General features: G+C 34.9%; 1 protein-coding gene across 2 annotated transcripts in view; it reads right to left on the bottom strand.

The window, feature by feature from the left end:
- The window catches only part of LOC136826632 (uncharacterized), a 635364-nt gene that overhangs the window by 41157 nt on the left and 573504 nt on the right, over positions 1-20703 (bottom strand). For both annotated transcript variants that reach the window (XM_067083951.1, XM_067083950.1), the window contains one exon: positions 15130-15342. In XM_067083951.1, coding sequence (XP_066940052.1) covers positions 15130-15342 — 213 coding nt within the window. The remainder of the gene's footprint in view (positions 1-15129; positions 15343-20703) is intronic.

Raw genomic sequence — 20703 nt, forward strand, 5'->3', positions numbered from 1 at the left:
GTTTATTTCTCTAATGAAACATTAACTACTTTTTCAGGGAATGGTAGTTTATTTCTCTAATGAAACTTTAACCACTTTTCCAGGGAACGGTACAGTTTATTTCTCTAATGAAACTTTAACTACTTTTCCAGGAATGTTACAGTTTATTTCTCTAATGAAACTTTAACTACTTTTCCAGGAACGGTACAGTTTATTTCTCTAATGAAACTTTAACTATTTTTCCAAGGAACAGTACAGTTTATTTCTCTAATGAAACTTTAACTACTTTTCCAAGGAACGGTACAGTTTATCTCTCTAATGAAGCTTTAACTACTTTTCTAGGGAACGGTACAGTTTATTTCTCTAATGAAACTTTAACTACTTTTCCAAGGAACGGTACAGTTTATCTCTCTAATGAAACTTCAACTACTTTTCCAAAGAACGATCCAGTTTATTTCTCTAATGAAACTTTAACCACTTTTCAGGGGAATGGCACAGTCTATTTCTCTAACGAAACTTAAACTACTTTTCCAGGGAATGGCACAGTTTATTTCTCTAATGAAACTTTAACTATTTTTCCAAGGAACGGTACAGTTTATTTCTCTAATGAAACTTTAACTACTTTTCTAGGGAATGGTACAGTTTATTTCTCTAATGAAACTTTACCTACTTTTCCAGGGAATGGTACAGTTTATTTCTCTAATGAAACTTTAACTACTTTATTTCTCTAACGAAACTTTAACTACTTTTCCAGGGAATGGTACAGTTTATTTCTCTAATGAAACTTTAACTACTTTTCCAAGGAATGGTATAGTTTATTTACCCAATGAAACTTCAACATTAAATTCGCTGCCTGACCTACTGGAAGGACCAGTCATCGTCGCAGTTTCAATATCACGAAATTTACAATTTTCAATATAAGGTTAATTCTACTTTACATTTCAACTATGTAAATGCATTTCCGTAATTAAAAATAGATTTTCCCTACTTATCAATTCGTTAAGGAAATATTTGTATTTCCAAAACTTGGACAAGATCAAATTTTCGAATGAAGGGAGCGCGGTGCTATGGATGTCAAAACCAGATTACTAAAGTTTGTTATAAACTGAAGACCGATCAGCTGTCTGGAGGGTTAATACACACACACACACACACACAAAATAGTTTTTCATCATGGATTAAATAAATCTACTTCTGATGTGCCTTTGGCAGACAGAAATTGACAAAAATGTTTATCATAATCTTATTAAGTAAACTCCAAGTCCATAAGGTAGAGTTCAGTATTCTAAACTATCAATGAATTTCATCATCTACGTAAACTATCATCTTAAAATAAAAGATACTTTGAGGCATGTTAAGACTTCTCATTCCCACTTATCCCCACAGATTCAAATTATTTTTGTCAAACAAGTTTATATTTGCTTCTCAAATCAAATTTTTAATGTTAGTTCCCTTGTAAAGACCTTAATAAAGAAATTCTATAGCAGTGAAGATATGGACAGACTACCTATATGGCTTATCTAATGAATGTCTTCTCTATCTATTCATCGATCTATACTCTGTGTCTGCTTCCTGCCTTTGCAAGTCCCCTCTTTAACCTACATCCACGTAAAACATCTTGTTCAGCACCGATTCCTTAGCGGTTAATTAATGGGAATGATAACGATCATGAACAACATTATGTTGGCCTAAAATCCCGCAAAGATAGGCTAACAAGTGCGTCAACGCAGCGCTGAATACCTACAAAAGAGCAATAAAGGAGTTTCAAATTTCCAGATTATACACGACATCATCATATTCTGGTCCTAATGCATCCCCCTAAGGTACAAGTTATGCAACAGTATCAGAAATATGTTAAATGAGCTTAATTAAATTCTAATCTGCAAACTACAAAAATAATAATTCGGTTAACGAATCTGACCAAATGGTGCCTTGTGGTAAAAAAAAAAAAAAATGCAACACCAAATCAGTAAAAAGAAACTATTCCTTTTGCCACAGGATTGAAAGGCAATGGTTGTCGCTTATAAAGTGAGCTGTCGCTGGACTCAGATTTCTCTAATTAGACTTGATCAACAGACTTGCTATCTCGCACATTCTGGATCACTAATATGGAGAGCTGTTGAGTTGTCTAACCTTGCATACGTCATTAGAGGACTAAAAATGTGCACAGAATTTTGATTTCTTTCACTTTTCCACCCAAAAAAATAATAAACTTGTGAATATAAATACTACTGCAGAAAAACGTCCATAAATTTCTTATTTCAAAAACCATGGAGAATCCAGTGATTAAAAACTACCCTAAGATTTATGACTGCCACATTAGGTCATAATGATTTCCTAAGAAAGTATTCAAATGAATGCCACATGTCAATCCTCTGATTATCTTTTTTCTTCCAAATCAATGGTTAAAGAATGGCCGTAGCACGGAAAAATTTAAGAACTTCCTTCTTATTCATTTAAAAAATAAGAGCCAAATAGCCAAGTGGAAGCAAGTAATGATAATCTTACATGAATTTGAGACATCAGCTTTTACAGGTTATGTATCCATCTTTGGCTTAGTTCAGAGGGAGATATGTAAATACCTAAAGAACGCCAGAATACCCTAACCACTTTTCAAGGCTGTCTGCCTGATTTAAGTATGATGTAGTGGCCCCAAAAATAGATGTCAGTGCAATTTTGGGATTCGTTGGGTATACCTGTTATAACTAGCCTGTACAGTTCATTTCTGGTCGCCCTGAGAAGTGCGCCCAGTCGCTATAAGCTAAAATAGTATTAAATCGTAAAAGCTGAAATAATTTAGATATACAACATCACGTGTTCTTCTACTCCCGGTATTAGATGTCAGCCTAATTCACGCCGGTGGTCTTTGGTTTCTGGCCGAGGAAATACTTGGTACAGTTATTACTTAATAAAACTCATTTCCCATCCCACTGCTGAACAGCACATGAACCCATGGGTTCCAGAAAACAAAAATGCGACTCGTGTATACACACTCTAAGATTATGTGGTTGCTAGACCCAGTATTAGCAGTATGGGGAATGCTGGTAATTTTACAAAGACAGAAAAAATTCAATTTCATGAAAGAAATACGATCAAATGAAAAATTATATGAGTTTGCGAACATACAAGTCTGGAATAATTATCAGGAAGGGTCTAATACAGTCAACGAAAGTGATTAGAGTATCAAGTAGTTTAGTTGAAAAGACTTTTAAAATTGAAAATTAAACTTGCATAATAATATTCAGAAGTTCAGCGAGTGAAAGGATGAAGCAAATATTAACACCTTTAAATGAAAATTGAATTTCGTAGGTCACATATCTTGAAAAATGTTGCTACTGTACCATCAAGTACTCCAAAACTTTCTGAACTACCAGTTTTGCATTTTACCTTAATTAAGGACTTGAATAAAAAGAGAAGGAAACCAATAATAAAGAAAACAAAAAGACAAACACAAACATCAAAGCGAACCGGCCATGTATCTGGTCGTAGATCGACAAGTTAACAAAAGCGCTTAAACGACCCCGACCCTAATTAACTCCGAAGCATTATCCTAAAAGAGCTCCAGCGAGGATCATCCACAGCCTCCATAAGGAAAGAAGCGAACATGAGAGAGACATTTATAACGAGGCCTCGATGGCTTACGAGAGAGAGATCTTATTTGCATAAAATATCGTGTTCTACATTATTTAACTGCACACTCATGCGACTCTCCAATCTACCTTCGACCTTATTCGAGGTACCGGAGCGCTCGGCGTTCGGAGGGTGTCTTCGAAAACAAATCGTGCTGTATATCTCATCGCTTTTCCGTCTCGATAAATTCTTTAAGAGCTTGCCAGATTTACTTATGTGTGACCCTTGCGTCCCAGAATGCATGCACGTTTAGAAACTACGTATGATGGTGCTTTCAAGCAACTCTCTCTCTCTCTCTCTCTCTCTCTCTCTCTCTCTGTAACCACGATGCAAATTTATCCCCTTGTTTGTCTCGATAAATTCTTTACAGAGCTTGCCAGACTGACTCATGTGTGACTTTTGCATTGGAGAATGCATGCACACGAATACATAATGTATGCAGGTATATTTATGAACACCCCGTCTTTCTTTGAATTTATATACTGCATTTCATCACTTGTTCTCATCGATAAACTCTCCAAGGAGGTTATCATTTTTATTCCCATCTTACGTTTGCACTTCGGCGTGAATGCAAATGTACCCATAATGAAAATTCAAACATGCTAATATGTTTATTACACCCCCATTTCTTTCTACATACTCAACAGACTCAAAGGTAGAGATAAATATTTAATGATACTAAGTGAGTGTGGAGTCCTGTAAATAATCATAAATTTGGTATAAAATTTGCGTCAAGTATATTTTTTGACTCTTAAAAAAGATAGAAAAAGTCAAAGAAATATTCGACCTTTCACGCATCAATATTTCACTGTAAAAATTTCCGTCATCTTTAACCACAAGTACATACATATACACATGCATTATAATGTTTATACCATTTAACACACACACACACACACACACACACACACACACATATATATATATATATATATATATATATATATATATATATATATATATATATATATATATATATATATATATATATATATATATATATATATATATATATATATATATATATATATATATATATACATATACATATACATATATATATATATATATATAGTGTGTGTGTGTGTATTATTACTAAATACAGTATAGAAGAAAGTAAGAGGAAATAATTATGTAATATGAGACATAAATAAAAGATGAACTGGCGATCGTAAAATCAAAATGCTACACCTATCAATCTTTCCCGAACCGTAAAAAAAAAAAAGAAGAAATGCTTTGTATACAAGAAACCCAGTTAATTTTTTAGTTAAAACGCACGATATTGCTCTAGTACGGGTGCCGTTGCAATGCGCAAATTTTCCAGGATAATGAGGTATAAGATTACAAGCGTCTCAAATGCAACAAACCCCGATAAATGCTTTTGGAAGAAAACTGGACCTAAATCTATTCTAATATTTTAATGATACATCTCAAGTTTTCTTATCAGGATCGCAGGGTAAAGAGATAAGCTTTAAAGAATATTCAAGAGAAATTTAGGGACTGATAATAAATGTCTCTTACACGCACCGGTATAATCACTCAGACGAAAAACCTTTAAGAAAACACTAAAGCGAAAAAGAATAAAGGTCCGCATAAAGTAAAAGTGGGCTGCACGACAAACATCTTAAGAAATTCGATACAGATAAATGTAAATACGATAGAAATAAAAGTAACTTGGGGAGAATCACACAGAATAAAAATGTTTCTATATAACATAATGAGAAAAAACAAAACAAAAGATACAGAATATCAAGTAGACTTTAATCAGTGCTAAAGAAAACAGACGAAATCACTGACATAAAAAAAAAAAAATCCCAAACGAACAACAAAAGGAACGCGCCAATATCGTAAACAGAGGACTTAATCCAGAACACCACTTCAATAACTAATAAGAATAAAAAACTGACGCTCAAAATGCGAGGGACCATCTCAAATCGCTTATCGCCGAAGCAAGACATGAGAATCAATCCGTTTGGCTTATGCCTCCCACCTGCGCTTAAAACAAGATAATGTTGACTAATACATTAAGGTTAAGAGGCTGTATTTGGAAACAGCTTCAAAGGCAGCGGATAAGGAACGAAAGTGAGCCATTTGGAGCAATCAAGAGATGATATCAATACCAAAGGAAAAAATCTCGGACACGTTTTAGCAATCCGCCACACTTGCCGCTGACCAAAACCGTAGTCAGTAGTCAGATTTAAACCCGGAATTTGTCTTTCAGGGTATCAGTTCGGCGATTGGAACTTACCGTGCTTCTTCATTGATTGACTAACTGATATATTCATATGTATAAATTCCGATCTATACTTTTCACTGTGTCCACAGCTACAAGACTCCTAATGTCTTTCTATTCTAATTAAACACTTCCCTCCTACACCCGGACCCCCACCCCAAAACAAAGACTTGTTCATAAGATCCAAGAGTCGTTAAGTATTACTTTTATGTCCAAGGTTACTTAAACAAAAACAACTCTGCTCTTGCTGTTAGAAGTGTTGCTATTAATAACAATATTGCTAATATCTTTCACAGCTTATATAGCTTGTAACTACATTTCATATACAATTTTCTTCGCCAGCAAACAGTGCTAAATATTTTGGGATTTAAAGAGAGAATAAACATGCCTGTGCATACACACATGAATGTAGTATCTATATGAATAAACCAAAAATACGTCACCTCTCAGTATCCTGTTTAGTAAACGCCAGAAACATCCGTGACAGAAAGGAAGTTATTGAAATTTGGTGCGACAGGTATGGGAAAATAGGGAGAAAATGCATAACGTCTTACAAAATTCCTTCTTCCTGGGTGGGCTAACTGTAAGCAAAATTAAATCCTCGTGAAAAGGAAGATAACTGCATACGAAACGCAGAAAAGTTTCTTTTTTCTTATACAAATACAAGATATAATTGGAAATTATAACACGTCTGAAATGCATAAAGGACACTCTTGAAATTGAAACTGGAATGAAATCAGCAGGACATATATTTCCCGAGAATGATACTTTTTTTTTTTTGCAGATGTGTATATTGCTTAGAATATGACAGAAATTTTGTTTTACTTAGTGTTATCCTAGAAATTAAGCGAATAATACTTATGTGACTTTACGTCTACTTCACTTCGTAATAATTATATCTTTAACACTGGGTGCGTTATTGAGACAATTCACTGCTGTATGCGTGACGCTTTTATTGTAACATTTGGCATAACGACACAAGCTTATTTTTCCAAAACGTTAAAATCCATGATCAAATACCAAAATTGCCAGATTACGAAGTAAATCTCATCTTAAGTGACAAAATAAGCAATTTTCAGATACAAACCCACGCAGTCAAACTGACAGCTTATCACTATAACTTAGCTTACGCAGAATGGGAAGAATTATTGCAGAGAAATATTATAACCGTGGGGAGAACCAAGAACAATGTTAATATAAGCCAACCCACAGCTGTAAAGGATTTAGCACTGAGACACAATACCTCATTATAATGATGACAGGTGTGCCAATCTCTTCAAAACAACCTGAAAATTTCCTATGTCACAGCAGTCACCTGCAAACTAGACAATAGGTCGAGAAACTTGCAATACTATCAAAGGAAATACTGCCATCACATGGATCTGTTGACAGTTACTTTTATGATATGACTATGCAATTTACGAAATTCAGAGAAAGAGAGAGAGAGAGAGAGAGAGAGAGAGAGAGAGAGAGAGAGAGAGAGAGAGAGAGAGAATCGTTTTTTGGAGTTCCAAGTATTACTTACAAAGCATGGAGGAACTTGGCCATAGAATCTCGTTAGTCGCGTCCTAAAAATATATACTGTACATAGATGAATGCTCATTTACCGTACAAAATGAAAGCTACCCTGTGAGGGTAATGAAACTCCGCTACAAAATATCTGAACAAATTCCAAAGTCAGTCATTAATTTAACGAGCGATGATGCTGAAACACTTTAAAGGGTAAATAAAACCACAGCGCCTCCGACAGTAAACGTCCGGCAGTGATAAAGTGAAAACTTAAATCACTTTCAATTACGGAATGATCACAGCAGCGTTTCGCCATCTTATTCAAGAGTGATAATGAAACGTCCGCTGACCCTCATAAAATCGTGGAGTAGATCGCCCTGGCCAGCCACTCCGCTAGGTAGGTGTAATCCTTTCATCGCGTTCCCCTCTCCACTCCATACCTCAAGGGATACGTTGCCCATGTCTTAGAACAGGATGCGATCTTTGGCAAGCTGAGCAATGAGTCCTCCTGAAAGTTACAAAATCAATGCAATTTTCCCAACGCTGCAGAATACACCCTCACGAGAGGTGATAAAAGAAACTCAACTTAATGGGACATGACAGAATGCAAATTCTGTCATTTTGCTTACTGATCAGTCAACCAACCAACATGTTTATTTGCTAAGGCATTGCGCTTATGTCCGGATCCATTTCTTGTCCCTCACTTGGTATAAGTTATGCAGGGCATCAATAACTTAATGTTGCATCACACTATCTTTCTATTAAATTATAGCAAGCAGCACATAATTTACATAAGAAACTTAATGGGTAATTCTGGAACACGTCTGAATAAAAAATGAAACTCTCTCTCTCTCTCTCTCTCTCTCTCTCTCTCTCTCTCTCTCTCTCTCTATATATATATATATATATATATATATATATATATATATATATATATACATATACATATACACATTTGAAGGACTTATTTGAAGTGTACAACCTTCCGGTTTCTCAACGAGTCTTTACGAGTAAGGGTGGTACGCCCCGACGTTTTATCTTAAACCCAGCAGAAGCTGAAACCCATTTACAGCTGGGTTGATTGGTGGGCGGCAGCCCTACAGCAACTGTGAGCCATATGCTGCACCACCCAACCACGACCACTACTTTGTCTGATTGCACTTCACTTACAATGGGCGGTGGTGTAGCTAGTTCCTACGTCTGTTATAACTGAAAGCTTCATGTAGAAAGTACTGTAAGTGCAATACATACAAGAAGCTCAATAGTTATCTGTCATATACTGCACATACTCTATATACATACCAATGTATGTGTAATATATATATACACATATATATGTATATACATATATATTACATATATATTGGTATGTATATAGAATATGTGCAATATATGACAGATAACTATTGAGCTTCTTGTATGCATTGCACCTACATACATACATACATACATACATACATACATATACATACATACATACATACATACATACATATATATATATATATATATATATATATATATATATATATATATATATATATATATATATATATATATATATATAATATATATATATATATATATATATAAATCATTATTTCTCTTCAATCGAGTATTTGTGCTGTTCGTAAATTGTTCAAAGTGTCAGCCAAAAATCTTAATACTGACTCTAAGTCCATAGGCTACTTGGTCTTCACGCACGCGCTTAAGGTGATCGCCATATTTTTGAAATGAAAAGAAAACGTTTCAAATCTCTTTAACATTAATCACAACATCCACTGATTGCATTCTGGGGCTTTAAATCAAGGCAGTACATAATGCAGATGATCAAACTATTGTTGTGGTGGTCCACTTCTCCTTATTAAGAAAAGTTGTAGCTGCCAGTCTCGCCATATACAGTGGAACAACTATAGAGGATCCGCATGTGTAGTCCCTGGCATGAGGCTGGACGCTGTTAAGCATATTTATTGGTCGATCTCGGACTACGTACCCATTCCAGGATTCATTGTGCATGAGTAACAATGTACTCACCGAATAGGAGTATTAGGAAATACGTAGTACCACCTTCAAATCCGAGATTTTTCCAAATCACTCAGATAATACTTATTAAAATTTGTATTTTCTAATTCTGTTACGACTCCGGAATTTATTCATGCAGATAACGAAGGTACGAGGAGATAAAGTCTAATGGGAAAATGGTAAAGCATAAGGAAGGAAAAGAAAGGAGGATTTAAGCCAGAAAGATGAAACAGAAGCAGCTCTTGAAAGACAGATTATGGGATTCTGAGAAGCTGAACAGGGAAAAGAATTCCAAATCTCGGCAGCCAGTCAGAGAAAAAAATAGTCCGCGGTCGAGTAATCCTAGGATTTCTGTGTTTAAACAAAGTTATACAGGAGTGGCCTGGCTTGAGAGCTGTCACGAGCTGTGCTGAAAGGAGGATACCTATTCCTTAGCTTTAAAAAGTAATGGTCAAAATAGCTTATATATAACTTTTAAAAAGACAGCGAGGGCATTTAACAGTGAAGAGAATGACGGTTTATAGTAAGGCTTGATAACGAATTAGAAGTATGACCACTGATTCAATCCTGTCGAGACGGCAAACAGTGGAAGTAGCACTCCAAATATAGGATTACATTCCAAATAGGAATACTTAAAGACAATTTAAAGCTTTGATAAAAGGGGAGAAGAAAACAATTTACGACAGGTGAACAAAATGCTTAAATGATGGTCTTAACACGTGGTTTAGAAATCTAAGCCTTCTGACAAAATTACGGTGAAATTTTTTTACTAATAATCATTATGATTACTGGGTCAATAAATGCTCCCCTTCTTGAATGGAATAGTATATTCATTCTGCGTCACGATTCGATTTCTTAAGAAATACGAGTTATTTTCTTCCCTCAACTGAGCTGTTCACGTTGATGCTTATGAGTTCAAAAGAATTCAATTTTACCCATAAACGTCATGATCTTGAGCTACAGTTTATCTTGGCTGAATATGTTATATAATTATACTTCCTTATTTGCTTTCAGTTTCCTCTGTATTTCCTCTTTGCCTGTACTCGTGATTCCGCCTACTCTTTTCATACTTGAATGCTTTATCCTTCGGAAGTTGCCGGTCAGACCAGTGGATTTTCAGAACAACTGGTTCAATGGCTGTTTTAAAAATTATAGAAAATATATTCTTATGCGATACTGCATCAGACTCTCCAACGAAAGTATAACACTTTCTGTCGACCTCAAGTTCCTCTTAACAAAGCGCCCTCTCGCGTTATAATATGAGACGCGTGGCAGCGGAGCATGATCCCCCAACCCCGTTGTTGAACACAAGATGAGTTCGGTACGCCCAAGAGCATATCGCTCCTTACACGGGTTATCTCTCGCCTTGTTGCTGATAAAAGGTATAAATTCACGCAACGACGCCGCCTTCCCTTTCCTATTCAGCCTCCAACGAATTGCTCGCAGCGGTCAGTTTTCTCATACGGTCGGTCGCAGAGGGTCGATGAGAATACGCCGAGAGAGAGAGAGAGAGAGAGAGAGAGAGAGAGAGAGAGAGAGAGAGAGAGAGAGAGAGAGAGATTTCCTTTCGAAGCTCAATGAATCTGCTCAAAAACTACCAATTACAAAACGATTTAGGGGAACTGAAAAGAGTTATTTCTTATGACTTGAGGATTTATATAGTTTTTGTTGCCAATAAATTAGCATGAAAACTAAAAACTATCATGAAACAATTTAAAATGAGCAAAAAAATATTTGCTTCTCATGACCTCTGACCAAACGGGCATCCCTTTGCAATGAGACTGACCTTTTCTATTCAGGAGTGAATAACGAGGATCAGTTGTCACTGATATATATGGCATGGATGTATAGCATTTAGGGACAAAGACCTTATACTGGGGTCAAGAAAGCCACCCAGCACCGGCAATTAGTAGCAGGTAAGCTACAAGCATGAATCTTCCCCAGAATCTGAAGCTGGCATCACTTCAATCAAATACGTAAGGATTTTACACCACATATTACTTTTAGAATGTTATTAAATTAGTATATGGAAAACACAAAGGAATTATTCCAAGGGAAGCTGAGTTCTACCTATCCCAACTGACAGGCAAAACAGAGTAACCGACTCCCTGACTCACTAATTCATTTTGACTCTGTATGATTCGAAATAAACTTTATTCGTAAAACTGAATGACAACGAGCTTCACCATGGTAACTCAACAGGTTCCATCATTTTTTCTTATATTTTTCGCTAGGAATACTGGTTACGATACCAAGGGCAAATATTTCTAAGAAATTATGAAACAAGGATTCTCAAGGAAATTCAGAAAATTCCGAATTAAAGGCAGATCAAAATCAGAAAAGTTTACAGACTTAGAGAAATACCACAATAAGATTTATCCTCTTTTAGATGGTTCGGTTTCCAGCAAAAGTTACCTTAAGCATTTCAGTATTTGCTAGGGGGGATTAAAAATTTACTTCCACATACAACAAAATATGAATGAAACATTATGAGACAAAACAGTGCAAAAGGTCAAACACTAAATCAATATTAAGAGATAAAACTGTATAAAAAAATTGCGACTTAAAAACAAAGGTTTCAGTCTAAAGTTACTAACGCAATACGAAGTCCATTATTTGATATACTGCGTTACCAATCTCTCCCTCTCAATATAAGTATACAAACATATAATATAATAATATAATTATTATTACTGGTAATTTTGATAACAACGATCACAGGATAAACCTTTTACGCACAGCTTATATACGCGTATCCAAAAATACCGTCAAAGGCTGCAACTATAAAAAAAAAAAAATATCTAAACGAGAAAAAAGCGTTCCAGACGCAGGCTAAAATCTTAATTTACGACTTTTAAAACTCACATGCCCTCTGCAGGACATGGATGACTCACCCAGGGTTATTTCATCGCCAAGGAATTTTGGGTAAGGATGTGGGAGAGGTCTTAACATAGCATCTCATTAGAGAAGAGAATTGCCCATTTGATTTAATGATAAACAGTGGTCCGACATAGTCTAAAATTAATTTTAAAATATGAAGAAAATTTGCTGACATAAATCTGATCCTCCACCGGCATAAATATTCCATTAACCTCCTAAAAAATCTGAACGAGAATAGAATGATTCCTTTATCTTCACAACAAGGTAAAACCATCTCGGTACACCTCTACGTTTTAGAGGGAGAAATGAGTTAATCTGATGAAAACATAATTTCTTTATCACCTCGCATCCCACGCGCCCTTCATAGACGATAAAAGAATAAAAGGACGAAAATAAAGATAAAAAAATGAAGAGCAATAAGGATATCACGAGGCGTTACATCCATATATACGCGGACTGCTATATCTTCCTTCCGCCCACCACTCAAAACACTACATGATGTTGATGTCTTTATGGCTATTTACACATCATCTTCCTCCATACCTCCCACCCCCCTTACCCCTCCGTCACACTCTCTGACTCCCTCATCTCATGACTCCCTCCCATTCCCCCTTCTTTCCATCTCAAGTCGTCCTATCTGTCTTCTTCAGAGCCTTACCTTCCTCCCGAAGAATAAATGAAAAATCTTATATTAATTTATATCTTGAGATTTGCTTTGCTGACCATCTCACTTCTACGTTGTTTTCAAGCAAGCGACTTGTAACCGTATGAATGTGCCACATACGTGTGTTCTGTCGTATTATTCAACATTCAGTGGTCCATTTATCTGATTAACTGGCAAGTTTAAATGCAGCGTTTTGCCTTTAAAAACAAGCTTAATACTAAAAGAATCTTCATATGTTCAAGCATATAGGGGAATCCGATTTTTCACATATAATATTACGCGTTTTATGTGTCCACCTATAAATGTATGTAAATAATTGCATAGGCTCCAGGAGGAGTCTCATAACAATACCTGATAAACATCTGTACCAGTGTCACAAAATAAATAAGATGGGACTGAGGTTGTAAGGTTTCAGCATTTACTTTCATAAAGTTTAATTTGCAACTGAGAATTACGCAGTAACATGAATTTTTTATGGAAAGAGAGAGAGAGAGAGAGAGAGAGAGAGAGAGAGAGAGAGAGAGAGAGAGAGAGAGAGAGAGAGAGAGAGAGAACCTGGAGGCTTTTTAGGGGAATTTCATTCAATAATCAATGTGAGTTTGTGTGCCCTTCTATGAGTTCTTAATGATTTTGTCAGTATTTGCCTATATAAATGCAAAATATAATATTTAATTCTCAATACAGCTTAAGACAAAAGAACGACAACAATTGAGAGAGAGAGAGAGAGAGAGAGAGAGAGAGAGAGAGAGAGAGAGAGAGAGAGAGAATGAACAACATCCTGTAGTCAAGATTTATAAATCAAAATAGATAAACACTGTAATAAATAGAAGGCGCGCTCCTTTTAACGTATGATTAATATTCAAGATACCATCGCATAGTTTAATATTCGGAGAGCAAAAAGCTCACATTATAATGCCATAAGAGAGAGAGAGAGAGAGAGAGAGAGAGAGAGAGAGAGAGAGAGAGAACTTGGTAACTTGGGTGCTCGATGGTCGGCTCGTTTGCTCGTTGAAAGACCGAGTTCGTTATGTCATCAGATTAAGGCCACCTCAGAATCCTTTATCACCTCTCGTTAGAAGTCTTATTTTTTCTAGACCGAGGAGGAGGTCGCGTGAAAGGTTTCACTGGCATTTCTTTCAAGATATGTTACGTAATAAATTCATACACATAAAATCAATAATTTCACAATAAATGCTATGAACATCCAAATGATTGCATATTAATAACATGGTATTGCAATTAATGTGCTAACGCAAGAAGCCGCCATTTCTATGAGGAAAAGCCGTAGGACGATATACAGTGTACACACACACACACACACAAATATATATATATATATATATATATATATATATATATATATATATATATATATATATATATATACTGCATGAAATATAAAAAAAAACACCATATCGTACTTTCATTTATGTACAGAAGGATGCACAATAATATACTGATTAGCAAGACGAAATAAATTTCAAAAATATGCATATTTGTAAATATTTTTACAAATACATTTGGTCTTGCTAGTCAATTATCCTACTGTGTATCCTACTGTACACATACACACACACACATATATATATATACATAAATACACATATACACATTTATATATGTACATATATATGTATATATATAGAAGTATACACTGTGCTTATAAATGTATTATGTAGTAACAATATAACTTAAAAAAAAAAAAATTGGAAAGCGTCTTTAGGAGGTTTTGCGGTTACAAAACTTGCCGGTACAGTTGTACATACATTATGATATCAGTGACTTAATGATATTTACAAACAAAAAAATAAGGCGGGGAACCAAATCCAATCAGTCTTAACAGAACGTAACTTGAAGTTTCAATTATTTCTTTAGAACTATTTATCTCACTTCCTGTGATGACAATCACTTCTGACACACTAAAACGAGCAAAGTTGTACAAATAATATCTCATATTTTTTTGTTGCAATCATTAAAAAGAAAAATTTAATGAAAAGTTTTCAGGAGAGTTATTAACCTTCAGATTTGTCCAGTAGTAATAATAATAATAATAATAATAATAATAATAATAATAATAATAATACAGATTTTGTTCAAATGATGAATATTAAAAGCATCACAACTAGGCCTCTAACATGTAACTCTACAACTCCCTTTAACAGAAAATAGTAAATATGTAAGAAAAAAAAAAAAGAAGAATACTGATACTCACTACTCCATCACTAAGACAAGCTCGGTGTCCGTGCTGAAGACATCCTGGAGCTGGATGGTTCTGTTGGTGGGTTTCAACATGGCGCAGACGGCGACCTCGTGGATGATGTCGGCCGTGCAATCGGCCCCCATACGCCATCGCGACGAAAACTTTGCGGCAAACTCCTCGCCGGTGATGCGGTGTCGGCAGTGATAAACTACGGCGAACTGTCCCCTGAAGGTGGCGACGACGGAGCATCAACGGCCAATGAAAGAAAAAAACCAAAACGGTCATTAGTGTCTCGGTGTGACTCTGGGAAGAGTTTCAAAGATGATTACAATTGTCAGTTTTACTTGCACTCTGAAAATTAATCAAATGGCGCGTTAGAACGTACACAAACAATATCACTATTGCTCTTATGTATTTTACAAACACCCATTTGATATTATATATATATATATATATATATATATATATATATATATATATATATATATATATATATATATATATATATATATATATATACACAGAATGTGTAAATAAATTTCTTTACTACCTGAATATATTTTATAGTGATTTTTATTATTTTGCATTTTGCTTCTACTAATATAAAGTTTGTTTAGTTTAACTAATTTTTTCTCACCGCCCTCTAGTCTTAGTCTTAACATATTTTCCTGACTTTTTTTATTAATTACTTTCAGTTTACTTGACATCCTACAACATAAGATCTACACCACAGGTAGTAAATATTTTTCCTCAAACTTGTGTGTATGGACCATTTCCGTTTGTCTGTTTTATTAAGCTTGATTATCTTTTTTTAATTCGTGAATTAGTCTATGAATCTGGATCCGGATATTCATTCGTATGAATTCTCTTTTTATTAACCTTAAATAATTTCATAACTATACTGAAAGAGGTGAGAAAATATTTTCATTTGCCGAACTCAAGACAATACAGATTGCTGCAGTAAATTTGCAAGCCTACTATTATTTGTGTGTTGGTGGTTTCATCATTAAACGATGAAACAAACATTATTACTATATATATATATATATATATATATATATATATATATATATGTATATGTATATGTATATTCTATATATATATTATATATACATACATAGCGTACGTATACATATATGAGTATATGTATAATTATATATAAATATATATGTACTTTATATATATACAGTATATATATACACAAACACACACATATATATATAAATATGTATGTATGTATATGTATATATATATATATATATATATATATATATATATATATATATATATATATATATATATATATATATACATACATAAACATGACCATATTAAGAAAGAGCAACTCCCTCCGCTCTCTACAGAGAATCAATTATGCAATTATCAGGGCATAGAAAAACGCAACAACCCTTGCTGTCAGGGTACGAGCGATGCACTAGACTGGTGTTTAACGATGTAAATCTAGGCTTCAGAGTAACCTAAATCCCGGATTAGATAGGCGATAGTAATCTGGCCTGGAAGCTTCATCTACTGGTTTCATGATTAAAAGGAAATAAAAAAAAAAAATTGGGTTAAGTCTAAATTGGCTTTTATTTGCATTATCATGCTTATATATATTTTTTTTTTGAGTGGGCTTATAAGGAAAGCAAACCTTAAACAACTAAATTACAAGAATATTAAAATAAAATTTGGTTCTTAATCAACGCAGAAGCTATCTGAAGTAGCGCTGCTGTTTGATAAATGCAATATCTTATTAACGACCCCGTTACGATGTATTTGCATAGCTATAATGATAACGATACATGAAGTATAACGGTCTGAATAAGTTTTATAAACCAGTAAGAAAATAAATAAAAAGTTTCTTTTACTTTGTGTGCTACTAAAGCATCACATCCCCGTTACATTGCAATATAAATCGGTGAAGAGGCTGTGACGGTGAAAAAACGAAAGTCTGATAAAAACAAAGGACTGCAAATGGAGAAACGAGAATTCATCATAGAACAGTTTACGATGAGGAACAAGGGAACTGACAGGTTATAATGGAAAAGAATGATGAGAGTGTTGTGAAGAACCACAAAAAATTCGAAGGAAATCTCAGTCAGAACAACAAATTCTGGAAAAATATCTGGAAAAAGAACTGCCAAAAAAATCGTAAAGAATCAGGAAAATCTGAAACAATGAAACGATACTGATAATGTGATAATGAACAAACGAATAAGGAGAATCTAAGATAGCAAAATCGAAACGTCTAAATATATTTATAAATTAAACAATGTCACACAATAAAATCACATCACCGTATAATGGGAATAATGAAGACAATCTAAGAAGTAGCGTAGGAGTTACTGATTTAAGAAAAAAGTGAAAATGATCTCAGAATGAAAATTCTCAGAAAGTTGAGAAAGTTTGACCAAGATGAAAGCCCCCCCAAAAGAGAAAACAAAACGACAATGTCCAATTCGGTTGCATTAAAAAAAAATAAAATAGAATCCGAGGTGCAACGGGAGTAAATGGGGTGATGATCTAACACGCTGAAACCTCGAAACGCAGGAAAAAAAAAAAAAAGAACTCGATTAAGAGAAACTGCCGAAAAAAAAAATCATAAAGAAGCCCAGAGTGTAATAAAAAAACAAAATAAATAATTACAAAAGAATGGTCAGAGCAAAACGAATGAAAACTATGTCAAGAAAAAGGTGCGGCAGAAAAGGCTGTAATTAAGAAAACGGAACGCCAGAACAACAAATAAATAGAGAAAACATAATCCTAAATATCAATATAAAAACGAAACCCATGAATGGCGCCAGCCTGAATAATACACAAGTAGAGGGAATTAAAGAAAGAGCATACCGAAAGAAAGAAAGTGCCAAAGAACTGAGAATCTGGGAGACAGCAGCAGAAAACAGTCAAGCAGATATAAAAATATCCAGAGGAGGAGAAACAAATAATCTTGAAAATGAAGAAAAAAAAATTGAAGAGAATGGAAAAAGGGCAATTCCATTACTCATGTCATGGGAGGCAGAACGCACTACAGATGGAAGTAACCTCGACAGGTCCAAGAGGAAGAATTTTATAAGGTACAAAGGTGAAAATAAGGAATAATGGCATACTGAAATACACGCGTAAACATGATTTACAGTTAAAAAAAATATAATCTTTAAATCCAAAGATAAAGCAGTGCTAACACTGTGGGGATGAAATCAAGCAGTGAAGCAAAGACTTTCTCTGTTGAAGCTGAAACTCAGCAATAAAGAAATGAGCTAAAAAGGAGATATTCGAATGTCAGGTAAATAAAACAACCCAGAAAAATGCAAAGCTATCAAAAATGAAATCACAAAAAATATTAACTGTGCACGTTGAAACCTCCACCAAGAAAAACCAGCCAATTAAAACAGAGCGAGGGTGAAAAGTGACGAAAGAAAATGCAACGTGCAGTTATGACCACCGTATGCACTCAACATTAGGAATGAAAATTAACGCTGATAAATGCCCAAATTATGATAAAAATACATGACCAGAGTAAAGCTGCAACGACTGCACTGACGGAGACACCTAACATAATGCAACAAAGGCCATGGCAAACAAAAACAACAAAGCGTGGAATTAACAGAAACGCCGTCAGATCAGTGTCAAGACGGTTTCCGTAACATTGACTTGACGTAAATGGGCCGTATATCATTAGAACTATTTACAAAATTCCAGCCATAAAATGAGTTATCTGATCGGGTTAGAATTGCATGTGTCCAATTTGATGGCCTTCGGATGCTTCAGTGTCTACCCACGGGATTGCCCAACACGGCCTTTTGGCTATATCCGAAAATGTCAAGTTATAAATTATGGCTACTTGCCTACATTATAGCCATTTGCGCTCGGTCTTGCGCACTCTCAGATTGCAAATGTTTCAAGATAATAATTTAGTTCCGTGTGGTTTAGTTGTCGTCGACTTTAACTTTTGCTCATCCTACTGACGTTTATTTTTTGGAAGATCAGTGACAATAAAATAAGTAAAGCATTCCTACAATTGTTATGAACGGTTTGTGGGATAATAAAAAGAGAGAGAGAGAGAGAGAGAGAGAGAGAGAGAGAGAGAGAGAGAGAGAGAGAGAGAGAGAGAGAGAGAGAGATTTTCATTCAAGTTATATTTGTAACTCGAGGATGAAGTTTTCTCCGTTGCATCTTTCTTTCTTTATTCGAGAATTGCCAATTCTTGATTGTCGGGAAGTCCGATCCTCTCGAATCTGGAGAATTGCCAGTTCTCGATTCCCTATAGAGGTTCTCTGGAGCTGGAATTTATTAGAAGACTACAAAAGGTAAATCAAGTAATGGGAAGGTTGGATAAAATTTATAAATCACGTAAAAATCTTCAGCTGAATACCCTTACGGGGAGTCAACAGACTATAAAACCAAGAGGGCTCCAAAGGGAAATCAGCTTGCAAGGAGAGACAAGTTATAGGATAAGGTGATAAATAAATAAATATGAGGGAATAAAAAAATACAACCGATACACCTGAATTCAAGAGACGTCAGCAGAAAACAAAAATTAGTTTACTCCTCGTTTAAACATTTGAAGACCAGAAGACTCTGTAGCCAAGATAAAATTCCTAGCAAACTGAGTAGTATTAAACCTAACACACTGTTTGCCGCAGCAGCTGCCTAGTGTTATCCTTAACTTCACTTAATCCCTCTAGTCTTCAGACGTTTTTCCGAGTACCCTCAGAATTCGCCAGAATGAATAGCGTATCAATTCACTGTTCCAGGGGAAAATAAAAACATTCCAAGCAATGAAAATTTGTTTCAATATTTCTGTAGAAGTTGGTCATCCATAGAGTAAACTGCTCTTGAGTTCCGTTGTCAGTGCGCGGGAGAACGACTGTTTATTGAAGTAAAGGCCTTGGGGCGGTACATATGTATGTATAGATATAATCTTTTAAGAGCAAAGGTGAAGGATATAAGACTCAGGAAAAACGGTGGGGTGAAACAAAACAAAAAAAAAAAAAAAGTCACTGACACATTAATCCAACGAATTACCGAATTCCCTACGCATGTACGTACCTATATGTCTTTGTTTGTATGTATGTTTGTAAGTAAGCATGCATACTGGTTTGAGTATTAACGTAGTAAAAATTTTTAACAAACAAGTGAATCAAAATGACAGTAAACACATTAGCAAGGCGGAAAGCTATGCAACTCTTAAAACACTGACTTCCAATTTTGGAACGATCACTTAGGCTATCAGCTTCAAGGCAACGTGATCATTAATTAAACTATTTATCTCTTCATTTATCTGGTGCAACCTACTCGACTATTACATTCACTACCACAAAAAATAATTGTCTATAATTACTAATACCAGCGCAAATCTAGATGACCATTAGGCTGAAGATGTATGCACGTTTGGTCCCAATAATTAAAAACAAAAAGAAAAAAGAAAAACAATACTCCTTACGATCGACGTGATGTACAAGCCCTGGTTTAGAAGTGGATGCAAATGATAGTTTTATATTTACATTAGAATAACAGGGGTAGGGCATTTGTGAGTAATTCTGAAGCAACAGTTTGCGAAAAATAAATTTCACGCTTATACTATAT

Source organism: Macrobrachium rosenbergii, chromosome 41 (genome assembly GCF_040412425.1).
Source record: "Macrobrachium rosenbergii isolate ZJJX-2024 chromosome 41, ASM4041242v1, whole genome shotgun sequence".
Lineage (NCBI taxonomy): Eukaryota > Metazoa > Arthropoda > Malacostraca > Decapoda > Palaemonidae > Macrobrachium > Macrobrachium rosenbergii.